This window comes from Hesperophylax consimilis, chromosome 15, assembly GCF_061612785.1.
Source record: "Hesperophylax consimilis isolate HC1 chromosome 15, BYU_Hcon_1.0, whole genome shotgun sequence".
Classification (NCBI taxonomy): Eukaryota; Metazoa; Arthropoda; class Insecta; order Trichoptera; family Limnephilidae; genus Hesperophylax; species Hesperophylax consimilis.
Window position 1 is genome coordinate 19,034,411 of NC_142850.1, and position 13,688 is coordinate 19,048,098.

At 33.8% G+C, this 13,688-nt stretch overlaps 1 protein-coding gene across 1 annotated transcript in view; it reads left to right on the forward strand.

The window, feature by feature from the left end:
* The window catches only part of LOC149417427 (HEAT repeat-containing protein 5B), a 180,914-nt gene that overhangs the window by 118,716 nt on the left and 48,510 nt on the right, over window positions 1–13,688 (forward strand). The window contains exons 4-7 of the mRNA XM_089640295.1: window positions 229–376; window positions 11,235–11,452; window positions 12,863–12,948; window positions 13,037–13,194. Of these exons, the coding sequence (XP_089496421.1) occupies window positions 229–376; window positions 11,235–11,452; window positions 12,863–12,948; window positions 13,037–13,194 (610 nt within the window). The remainder of the gene's footprint in view (window positions 1–228; window positions 377–11,234; window positions 11,453–12,862; window positions 12,949–13,036; window positions 13,195–13,688) is intronic.

Below are 13,688 nucleotides of genomic sequence, written 5' to 3' on the forward strand. Positions count from 1 at the left end.
TGGTGAACAAAACCGGCGACACTGGGCAAAACAATTCCACACAGTATGAACTGCTCATAGCACATCTCGTTCTTCTAATATCTTTGGAGATAATGCATATTCTCTTTGATAAATGTTTCCTGAAACCAATATTTTTGGTTTCTGTGTTAATTTTTAAATTCACACGCCCCATCTAGATAATGGTCGATGGTAGGTATCAATTTTCAATCAGAACTTTTGTGTTTCCAGGGCCGCCATCAGCTGCGTGGGCTGCATGTACGAGAAACTGGGCCGCATGATGGGACGCTCATATGAGGAGACGGTTCACATCCTCATCAGGTCACTCAGAAGTGCCGAGTCACAGACCAGGATAGAAATCATGAACACCCTTGAAAAGGTATACTTTAGAATTACGCCATTCTTCTGGGTATAGATCATATTAATATATATATAAATCAAATTAATAACCTTTTAAGGGACAGTTTTTATTGTCTAACAGAAAAAAAGCATGTCCTTACTTCCACATTGTTTTCCACTCGCCTTAATATGATACTCTGAAACACAACTTCTTTGAGTGTCTTATCAATGATCAATTTCCAAATTCTTGTAATAATCGTTAAAATTTTAAACTGAATTCTCTACCAGTATTACCTGCCTTTTAAATCTCTGTGTTTCCTCCATCCAACAACATGGGTCTCTTCAAGACCCATGTTCACTCCTTCCTCTCCTCAAAATGACCCTACACACGGCAACCCCAAAGATGGGAAATTGTTTTCCTCAGGGCCTCCTATGCGTAGATAGTGTAAAAAAAAAAAATTCCTCAAATTAACAATTTATCGGCAAAATTATTACCATTAAAATTTGTCAATAATTATTGTGGTTTAAAATATATTATAAATATGTTTTATGAATAAAATATTTATCTTAAACTTGACCGAGATCTCCTTAACTCTTGGTGTGCCTACGTAAAATTTTCGCCGTGCGCCATCTTATTCTATTTCATCATAACTTACTTGTTTTTTTGCAAATTTATGTTTTTGTAAATTGTACCATTTTACCAGATTATGTGTTTGTACATTTATAAAATTATACAAATACATTATTATTAATGGCCTATATATCATAATTCTAAACACAAATAAATAAAATAGCACATATCTGTACAAGATATTTGCTATTTATTTGGATTAAAAAACTAATTTTTCAGTTTGGTTGGGTAATTTGGCCTCAAATTAAAATTTTAGTTTTGTATGAAAAAGGCCGCGCAGCCTTTCCTCTTCGATTGCATGGCAATTTCTTCACGCTTAACTTAACCGCTGTGAGCAAAACTAATAAAACTTTGTTCACTCAACTTGCTCCTGGTTCAATTCTGTGTGGAATCTCATTCGCAGGGGGTTGGATAGAAAACTTTGAGAATGTGTGGAGAAAAAAAACTGTATCCTTTAGAAAGATTTTTGTGTTGTGGTTGGTGAAGAAACTTTTTGATTGTGTTATAAACTTTCTAGGAATGGCATTACTACTTTCTTTATTTTAGAGAAAGTTTGAAGAATTTACTTCAATTGAGATATCTCTCTGTCATTGTTTTTTAATAATAATAATATTTGTATTATTTGTACAGCACTGTTATTGTGAAAATTTATCTCTAGGCTGATGTATTCAGTGATCTAGGAACTGTAATGTTTCTGAAGAATGCCAATATCAAAGTAAATAATATTTCAACACGGCATAACACCCCAAAAACAAACAACAAAAATGCTTTTGGCCGTGAGAATCTAAAAAACTTACCTCACAATATTTCAAACTGTTTGAAATGTCATTTTATCAACACGCGCAGACCTGAGAAAAATTACAGGATATAATTTTTTTTTTTAAATGTGTATAATTGTGTGTAATATTTTTTTTTTAATTTTCCCAGCGCTGAGAATTTATTTTATTTATTCTTTATTTATTTATTTATCATGTGCATCTATATAAAAAGGTTTATATATTTTTTTTGGCTTTGCCTGTCTCATTAGGAAATCCTGTGCCGAGACAGACTAGCTTACAAATATTTTATAATATTAAAATAAAGTACATTTTTCAATAAAGCAAAAATATTTGAAATTTTCAGGTTGGTAGGTAGTGGTAATAATAATGAGATAGAGGATTATATTTGGGTGAGGTTACTAATTATTGCAGAACCTTTTTCGATGATCCATTGTTTGATCAGGATTTTGTATTTGTTAATATTATTCGATTTTCTTGTTTTTTCAGGCAGGTTATTGTATATTTTAGACGCAATGTATTTGAAATTTCTCTGACCAAATGTTGTGTTTGTTTTAGGTGTTTGTTATAAGTTCTTTGGTTTTGTGTCTCGTGTTTACAATATTTTGGGTATTTTCATAAAATGGATGTGTTTTATTTTTAAACAGATGGTTAAGATAGTTTTTGTGTAAATTAAAATGTCGAATATCTAATACATGGAATTTGTAGAATATAATATCTGCAGTAAGTACTTGTTTCTAAGGGAACTTTAAGAATAACTTTCATAATTAATTTTTGTGCCTTCGATAATGAATCTATAGCTGATAGTGTTGCACCTCCCCATGCGATTATTCCATACTCAATGATAGATTGACACAGAGAGTAATAAACAATTTTCATAGATTTGGAGTCTAGTATGTTTCTGATGTTTTTGAAGAAATAAATATGTTTTGTAAGTTTATTCGTGATAAGTAGGCAATGTGTATTCCACTTAAGATATTGATCAAATGTAAGACCAAGGTATTTGATATGGTCCGTTCGATCTAGGCAAGGACATTGACAGAATGTATTGTGAGTACAAGAACATTCATGTACTTTTATTTCAACATGTTGATTAGGTTGGCCAACGATATTCATACTAAAAGTAATGTATTTTGTTTTGGAAGTATTTAGTGCAAGAGAGTTAATATCTAGCCATTTTTTAACAGAGTTAATTGATTTCTCAGCCATTTTGTATGCGTTTAACCAAGTGTCTGATTTATTGAGTAGCACAGTATCGTCAGCAAAACTTACAATTTTTCCATTTATCATTAGGTTACAAAGATCGTTTATGTAGATGAGGAACAAAGTAGGGCCTAAGACACTTCCTTGGGGAACTCCGTAGGTTATAGGGAGGGGTTGGCTGAATTTGTTTTCGATTTTGACACTTTGGGTTCGATTAGTTTGAAGAAACTTTGAAGAAATTCTAGGTCTTTCCCTCTTATACCAATGGCATTTAGTTTATTAATAAGATGGTCAAGGGAGATAGTATCAAAAGCTTTTGAGAGGTCTAGGAAGATAGAAATGCATTTTTTTCCCTTATCTAAATTTGAAACAAGAAAGTCTGTAACAGCAATAATAGCATCGGCAGTGCTCTTATTTGACCGAAAACCAAATTGATTTTCGGAGAGTAGCTGCTTGCTTTCCAAAAATGATATCAGTTGTTTGTTCATTATTTTTTCAACTACTTTCGAGAGTGAGTTAAGTATTGTTATGGGCCTGTAATTGTTAATGTCCACTTTTAGACCACTTTTGTATATGGGTATGACGAGCCCTTGCTTTAATTGTTTAGGGAAAATTCCCTCTGTTATGCTGAGGTTAATTATGTAAGTGAGAGATCCCAATAGTTCATGAACAAGTGTCTTGAGTAAGTTTACGGTGATGCCATCCATACCGGCGGACTTTGTGTCTTTCAATGAGTTAATTGTATTCTTAACATCGTCATGTGTAACCGTTTGAAATTTAAATTGTTTAGAAAAGGGTATATGTGTATTTTCTTGTAATTTTGTATTAGAATTTGGGGAAGACATTTCGTTTGCTAATTTTTTCCCGACATTAGTGAAAAAGTCATTGGCATGGTTTAGGATTTTTTCCGGATTCTTTGAGAAGTCGACGGTCTGTCCATCAATAATGAGTTGTTTTAGGTCAGTGTTTAACCTTTTCACCGCGATCAAATGTACCGAAAATTACACCCGTACGCGGTACTCACTTTGAAAATCGAAACCTACCACTTGAAACAGCTATAAATCTCTTATTTCTAGACAGATTTATGATTTGCTTATCTTAAAAGCTTTATTAATGCTCTTGAAATTTGTTGAAACACATAAATAAACAATAAACCGCAAGATACAGATATAATATTATAAACAGTGACCCATCACAAGAAATCAACAAGAACTGTCGCCATCGCATGCACACTGCTATATTGTTTATAGTATTTACTTACCCGGTCTGATGGGATTTGGACCACTGCGCCGATATCATCAAAACACAATTATTTTTATTATTATATCTACTAACAAATAAAGTTTTAATAAAAAGTTAACACGAGGAGAAATATTTATAAGTTTTGTTTTTCATGGTAGTTTCTAAAACATGGCCACACACACAATGTCACATCGCACTCTGGGCATTTATACTGGGACATTTTCCTTTTTTTAGAAATGGCGCACACTCGGCAGGCTCGGTGAAGTTTTTGAGAATTATTTCCCTTTATTGGGTGGGGCATATGTTTTGCTAATGCCTTAGCAGTTAGTCTCAGAGGTAAATCGTGTGAAGAGCGAGAATGAGGCTCAGATCGGGAAGTTTCATGATATTTTTGCAACAATTGTCGTATTACGGCTAATTGGAAATCTGCTAAACTAACATTTTTATTTGTAATTGATTTAAAAGCTATATGAGAGTTCAATAAATACAGATCAATAATATGGAAGGCCACTTTTTTATACCACTTAATTGTTTTTCGCAGGCAATTAATACTACTTAACATCAAGTCCACTTTGTCAACAGAACCCATACACTTATTATAGTCTAGAACGCACTTGGGTTTCATAATTGGTTGACGAGTTTTCCAATCAACTTTTCCCGTCATGTCCATGGAGTCGTCATGTAAGGTTGTTAGCATGTGAACTTCTCTTTTATCGCACCACTTTAAAGCCAACAGAGGTCCACGATGTTGTGCTTTCATTTCACCCTTTTTAAGTTTATTAAATTTTGCCATGCCTTTTCGTGTCTTCCGCACCGTACCACATGCATTGGTTTTGTTAGTATGGAGAAAATCATATAGTTGAGGGCTACTGTACCAATTATCAATAAAAATATTATGTCCTTTATTTAAATAATCTTGAAGTAGTGTCGTTACTACAGCCCCCGAAACTCCGAGACATTCAGAGTCAGTTATGTCAGTCCCTTCGCCACAATAAATAATGAAGTCTAATATAAAACCCGTCTTCACGTCACACAATACAAACATTTTAATTCCAAACCGGTGACGTTTGGATGGTATATATTGTTTGAAAATTAAACGCCCTTTGAAAACAATTATGCTCTCATCGATGCATAAATTTTCATAAGGTATCAAAGTTTTTTTGAACATTTTTCGGGTATGGTCAGTTAGGATTTTAATTTTGTAAAGTCGGTCACCAGGAATTTGTGTGTCGGGGTTTGAGAAGTGTAACATTCGCAATATAATTTCGTAACGATCCCTAGACATGGTTTTTCCGAAAATTGTACTAGTGAGCAATGGGTCAGTGGACCAGTGTTCTTCGATAGTAAGATGTCGGTTTCTCGTCATTAACATTAACAGTGCAAAAAAAATGTACATTTCTTCGACAGATGTGTCAACCCATTTACGAAGTCTGGATTTATGGGAAGGTTCTTGTTTTGATATGGTGGCTATGTAATATCGATTAGTTTCGATCACCATTTTTGTCACTATTTCTTTGTTCAAGAAGTATTCAAAAAAGTCAATTTCCGATGAATTACCAGAAAATAAAGTGGATGGATCAAAACCTGACACAAAATCATCAAATTCATGAACTATTGGAATAAATGGACCAGAGGTCCAAGAAGAAAAGCAGTCTGCATTTACGGTATAGTCTAAGTTAGGTGTACGAGAGTCATGATCTTGGCTTGTCCCGGGGGCGTTTATTTCACTGTCACTAACTTCTTCAGTAATTGGTATATCTTGATCATCTTCACTTATTTCTAAATCAGAGTCCATGTCTAAAAATGTTTCATAAATTTCGTCTTCCGTAAGACTGGGGTTTGCCATATTTAAGGGAGTTCAATTTTGATATATAAACGGTAAGCCTATAAATATAGACAGATATATTACTATTTAGGTTGTCCACAAAATTTAGAAATAAAATCACAAAATAAAGTCAATCAAAAAGTCTTGAGTAAAATAACTATTTTTAAAATACTTCACGTCACAAGTTCACAAACAAACGAAAGTCAATCAAAAAGTCTTGAGTAAAATAACTATTTTTAAAACACGTCACGTCACTTAAGTTCACAAACAAACTAATGTATCACAGAAAAATAAATTACTTAAAAAGATTCGCAAAATAGAAATCGGTCAATATTTTACATCGACGCATAAGTCCATCAAAGCAGATTAGATCACCTAAGAAATACTATGGATGACACAACGGTTCAGCGGCGCGACATTCAAATGACTGAATGAAGATTTAACGAATCATCGCTTTCACAATGTTTTATGTAAACAATTTATTATATTTTAACCAGCAAACGCCTGATGTCAGTAAGAAAAAGGATTGAACTATTTTTTGGTTCAGTTATCTGCTAAATTCGTCGCGTATTTACGTAGTATCAAGCCGCTAAAGTGAAACGCATGATATGATGCGCGTAGCGTGGGGGGCACAAATTATTTTCGCATGAATTGATGCGCGTAGCGGTGAAAAAGTTAAGTTAGGCTTAATATGAGTAGCTTCGCGTAGAATGTTCCACATTTCTTTTGGATTACCTTTGCTTTCTTTTATTTTATGTCTATAATACAATTCCTTAGCATTTCTGATGAATTTTGTACATATGTTTCTGTATCTTTTGTAAAAGTTGTTAAGTATAGTGTCAGAAGGATTCAATGAAGTTTTTTTATGGAGTAAGTTTCTTTTTCTTATACAATTTATAATGGTGTGATTTATCCAGGGAGTTAGAGGTTTAAATTTGTGAGGGATTGTTTTTAATATAGAATTAGTGTTATTATTTATTTCAGTTTGTAGTTTGTCTATGAAGTAAGTCCATGCATCATCAGCGTTGGGTATGTGTATTAAGTTGTGCCAATAATTATTGGAAAAGGATTTTTTTAGATTCTCATAATCAACTCGTTTTATGCAATAATTGTGTTTCATTTTTGTATTTTTAGATGGTATGTTTAATGAAATCATAGTTGCATAGTGGTCAGTAATGGTAGATTCAAAAACAAGTGTTTTATATGGATAGTTCGTTTTTATCGTGATGTGGTCAACACAAGAGCTGGATTCTTTGGTGAGCCTAGTTGGGTGATTTATCGTAGATATTAATCCATGGTAGCTAAGTAGGTTTAGGTAATCTTGGCATTGTGGGTGTGAATTATTTGGTAAAATGTTAATATTAATGTCTCCGACTAAAATTGTGTGTTTTTTGTGCGCAATTTGTGATAATTTTTGTTTAGGTTTTGTATGAACAAGGTTATATTGTGGTAGGATGGAGATCTATACATTGCTAGTATGCATGTGTCACCGTACGATATTTGTAGACAATTTGCACCCGGGATTATTAATTCCAAAGCCTGAACATTCAGTAAATTATTTACGTATATAATAATGCCATCATTCTGGTTGTGATGGGTTTCTGTGGAGAAGTATGGAAGTATGTGTGGAGTATAATCAGGAAGGTGTTTTGGTACATATAGTTCGTTAATCCAACATTCTGATAGAATTATTATATCAAATTTAACCTTTAGATTATTCAGTAATGAGAGAATTTCTTCCCAATTTTTATTTATGGGTCGAACATTATGGTGAAAAATTTTTAGGTTCAAGTAGTCTTTCATTAGTAAATTACAAAATTTTATATCTGAAGATACATAATTATTAATTTTATCAGAAAATACTGTTTCATTATCTAAAATCAGTCTAGCCATTTTTAATTTAATTTAATTTTGTATAGTTAGTGTAAATGGAAATTTGAAGCTTTAGGCTACGTCCGCACAGACAGGCGGCTTGCTTAGCGCCTAGAGCCTAGTGGCTTGCATTCTGGCTACTTGCTAGGATACACGGTGGCCGTACTGAAGATGGTTTGCGTGGTGGGTTGCTAGGTGTCTTGGTCATTTACTTGTTGTCACGTTGACGAGATGTCACTTTCAAAAATAACTCTAAAACTGCTACTTACAGAAAATTAATCTTTAAAATATACCATTTCACGGCCTTATCCATCATGTTGGGTTCATGACATAATTAAGTCACGGTCAAGTCATGGGGAGTTTAATGTTCTGTATAAACAATTGCGTAATTTTGACGAAAAATTTTACCAGTCCAGAGAATCATTTGATCTACCTACTTCTTAGTATACATAATCCAACGCCATAACCATAATTAACGTCTCATTTAAAAAAAAATTATGATATAATTTTTTTTTTTTTTTTAAAGACAACCACACTTTTATGGAGTTCATTAGCTGGATTCCACAGAGTTTCTCTTTTAAAAACAGATGCAATTAATATTTCATCCATTTTTCTCTTCAAAAATGCCTAGTGACAAAAAACCAACACGTTCGTTCACTTCGATACACGCAAAGCGACTAGCATGCGACTAGCTAGGCGCCAAGCACGCAGTGCGGCCAGTCGCGAGTATTCTAGAACGTTTGTTTTACTAAGCTACTCTCTAGGTGACTCGCTAGACTCTAGGCGCTAAGCAAGCCGCCTGTCTGTGCGGACGTGGCCTTAGTGATTTACGAAAGTGTCTCTATATTTTTTAGATCGTTTTCATGTTTAATTTGGATTGTTTTTTTCCCGGGTCCTTTGCGTACAAGTAGCCTGTTGGCTTTGAACCACACAAATTGGTAGAGCATTTTTTTTGCCGTTTGCTTTGTTTTCCACAATAGTTCTTTATAATAGGGTGTGAGCACTTCACTAATATTTATTGGCGAGTTCGAGTTTTGTGTTTTAGCCGCATTTTTTAGTGAGAGAATCGACTCCCTAGATTTTGGATTGTTAAAAGAGATGTGCAATTTATCCGGGGTATTCCGCCTGCGGTCTTGAGTCCTGGTCACCAGACGAATGTCCTGTTGTGGCAGGGACAGTCCCAGCGAGCTGGCTACCCGAAGTACAGCTTCCTTGGGATGTTCGCCCGGCTGCAGCCCCACATCCACCATCTCCACACTGTCGGACAAATTATCCTGTTCCAGTTCTGCAAGTCTGGATTCAAGGCTCGAGATTTTTATGTTTTTCTTGTCATTCTCCTCCCGTAAGAACTTAGTTTCTTTGTGAAGATCCTGCATTTGTTTGAAGCTTGAGACTAGGTCTTCATATTGGTTACCGATGAATTCACTACTTCTCTTTAATTCACTTATCTCTTCTTCAAACATTTTTTTCTCTTCAGTTTTTTTTCTGTCAAAATGTTAGGTGATTCGTTCAAATAATACATCAGTATCTGTACCGGAATATAAAGAGGGTGAGCTCGGTCGACTTTTGCATTTCGGACAGTTCCAAGATAATTTATTTTTAACTGCCATTCGTTTGAAATTTGAGTCTGAGATGTTTATTTATTTATTTGTTTGTACACGCCCAATTAGGGCTTTTACATATGATACAATTATAATACATTTGATATAATCAGAGAGTAGAAGAGATAAAACAATTAAAAATGTACCGAGTATAAAAATATTAAGTTAAAAACAACAAACAGAGTAAACTATAGAATGCACATTTCTATAACTTTAGATACATTGAAAATTATAAACATTACAAAGCTCAAGATAGACATACAGTTTTAATAACAATGAATCTCAAAAAAATCAAGATAGACATACAGATTTAATAACAAAGTTTTTATAGGCTGACAGACATTCAGTACCGTTGGTGTTCATGTTATATTTATTCCCTGCACTGTGTAGTCGGTTCATTACTGAATTTAATTCTGCTTTCGTACCTGCAATGTTACAATGGTAAGGTACCTTCTGACGAACCGTTCTACTAGGCACATGAAAGTCAATCAGCCTAAGGAGTTCAGGGGAGTCAAACATGTTATTAACAATTTTATAAAGAAAAAAGAGATCAGAACATATTCTTCTTTCTTTTAAAGTGGCAAGGCCCATGACTTTCAATAGTGAGGTGTAGTTAATGTTTTCAATGGGAATACCTAATCTATAATTTATGTTTCGTAAAAATTTATGTTGGATTCGCTCGATAGATTTTTCATGAACATTGTAAAATGGATTCCAAATGGTTGAGTTAAATTCTAAATGGCTTCTGACAATGGATGAATACAATATTTTTAAAGTTTTTAAATTTTTGAAATCTTTTGATGTTCTTAATATGAAACCCAACATTTGCATCGCTTTAGTGGTTATATTGTTAATGTGGGAGATAAATGTTAATTTGGTGTCAAATATTATCCCCAGGTCTTTTATTTCGGGAACAGATACTAAGACTTGATTATTCATACAGTATGTGAAAATCATTGGGTTTTTCTTCCTATAAAATTTCATGACTTGACACTTTTTTACATTAAGGGTTAATTTATTTTGCTTAGGTTAGTTTATTTATGTTGACGCAGTGATTGTGGAACGAGATGTTACAGTTGGCACAGGTGAGTGCATTGTCGTTTTTGGATAGCGTGATAAGACAGCCTTCACAGCTCATTTTGTTTATATTTTTCACACTGTTTATAAAAACTTAGAATGCAAAAATTATAACAGAGCAATTTCTTGAGGTTGTTTTCAGGATCAATTGAATCCTGATCAACTGCTTGGAAAGCAACTAAGCTGACCATTACATCACCAACATTGTAAGAACGGCGGCATAAATTCATTATATGTACTGAAAATATAAGAATTTTGTATTTTTCAATTTAGAATGTTAACCGAAGTTATATGATTTAAGCCTGTGACAGACCACGCTATAAACGCGCTATATTTCGTGGCTTGGCCTATTTCAACATATCGCTCGCTATAAATTCCTATTGGTATTGTATGGCGATATGCTGAAATAGACCAAGCCATGATGGGTGTAATGTAATGTGTCGCCTACCTTAATAATTAAGGCCGCAATAATTATACTGCTGATCAGATAGCCTTTTCAATAAAAATATTTTTGTGATACCTGCTTAAGCAAAAAAATAAATTGTAGCGGTTCTCCAATTCAGAGAAAGACCGTGGGAAATGGAAGAGTCATATTCATCGGGACATTTGGAGAATGTAAATTTAATGTTTATATACAACTAATATAATTTTATTTATGTTTTGTTGATCAGGTTTGCTGTGGTATGGGCTCCGCCATCAACAACGTCCACAAGGACATCTACAAGGCGGCCAAGCAATGCCTGACGGACAGGTCGATGCCCGTAAGGTGTGCGGCTGCCAACTGCCTCATCGCCATGATAGAATACGCCCCTTTCCTGTACACCACGGAGCTTGAGAACATGGCCGCGCTGTGTTTCAGAGCTTTCGACGGAAGCACTTATGAAGTCAGGTTAGTCCTTTTTTTTTTTCATCTTATACCCTCTCTACTCAAATTTAACACAGGAAGAAGTAGAAATTTTTCTTGACAATGTTTACAAATGTTACAAAAATAAAAAATAAAAATATAAAAATAAAACAATATATTATTCAAATTTTTTTTATTATTTTCTCCTCATAAGGGTTTAAAAATCCCGCAAAATTTTCAAATCCAACGAGTTGCAGGATGGAATTTAAAAATTCTGCAGGATTCGTGGGATTTTTATTAGTTAATATATTGAAATAATGCACATATTTCATAAACATTTTTCTTTTTATTTAGTATCAATTATCTTAGATACTTAATATGTTAAAAAAAAAAAACATTGAAAACGTAACATAGTAAATCATTAATGAGCACTTTTCCTATCAATCATCTTTGGTACTAGTCATATTATAGCAAGATATTGAAAATGTCACATATTTTAAGAAGACTGATAAAAAAAAAGGTTGTTAAAAAATATTACTACATAACTGTCGCTGACAAGACTCTCCGCAGTTTGAGATTAATCATTTTTGGTACTAGTGATATTATAAAAAGACGTTGAAAACGTAATGTAATAAGAATTTTAAGAAGACTTTGAGAAAAAAACTTAGGTACTGACTTCTGAGCATTCTGCTTCTCATTCTCTTCTTGCTTATCATGTTATTCACAATTTGCAGTAAATCAAAACAGTAAATAGTTTGCAGTAAATTTAGTTTTTTTTCAATTCTGCAAATCCACAGCGTCAAATATTGCTCAAATTCCGCAGGATTGTGAAATATGGGATTGCGGAATTGCAAATCCTCCTTGTGATCTATTTTATTTTCTAAAATTTCATTAATTTCTTCATTTACTATTTTTTTTAATTCACTTCTCTTTTGAGTAGGTAGTTATCTACCTACATTTAGAAAAGTATTTTACTGCGGTCTGTTTTTAATGCCATTTCTTGCCAGCAAGATTGTCATGTGTTGTCAATTTTTGTCTACATATTGCCCTGTCTTGCCGGCGAGTTCGCTCGGCTACCTACCGATAGTAAGATAATACATATTGCCAAATCTATTTCCTGTTAGAATATATGCGCCTCTGTTCGCCACCTACCTGTTACCAACACTGTTATGACTTTGAACGCAATTAATAATTTCATGATATTGCTTTTATGTGGAGTTATTGTAGGAAATCATGTTTTTGCATTGTGAATTTTTCTTATACATACATTACAGCAATCTTGACGGGACATGGCAATATTGACAGCCAACAACTTGCCCAGCAAGTCTATTGACGGGCAAGACTATTGTTCGTCAATAGGCAATAATAGACAATTTATCTTTCTCGTTTACCAGCACCCTTATCCATAACCTAATAAATTTATATAATCTGACCTGCTATTGTTTCATTATTCAGATGTGCAGTGGCTGAATTACTAGGATCTTTAATGGCGGCCACTCAAGCCGGTGAAATGACTGGGCCTCTTCTGAAGGGTAACCAAGGTAAGAACTTTTAAGATTTTTTCTGCTTTTATATTTAGTACCTACCTAGCCAGAAGTAACTTTATTTTAAACGTATTTCCTTCTACAGCTCAACAGAACAAATCCAGCAAAGGTGGAATTTCACTGGAAGAGGCTCTGAGCATATTGATGGGGGGCTTTTTGAGGGGAGGCAGCTCTTTCCTAAAAGGTGAAATTATCAAAGCTGGTTCTGGTGTGAACCGTGAAATCCGGGTTGGAGTTACACATGTGAGTTTTATTTTTACTACTTTATGCTACACAAGTAATTATTATCTTCTATTCTATTATATTCATAAATAAGTGTGTCTGTGGTGGCGTGGCTTTGTTTTTATACAAAGCGACAGTTTTATTCTGAGATTGATGAAATTTTGCATACTGGACCTTCAAAATAAGAGAAAAACACTGTCTACATGACATTTCGAAAAACCACCACCATGTCCCTTTCCCACCTCTAAAACCAGAATTTTGATCCTTGATGAAATTTTGGACACTTGACATTAAAAATAAGAGAAAAGTTACTACCTACATACATCTGATTTCAAAAAAACTCTGCATAAAGCTCAGGAAACGCTGGGCCCTTCAGCTGGTTTAATATATTTTTGACCCATTTGATAGTAATAAGATTTTTTTTTTTTTAAATTAAAATTTTTTTAAAGAAAGTCAAACATTCCCAGGTTACGAATAACCTGACAATATTTGAAAATCTCCTACTACCACCACAG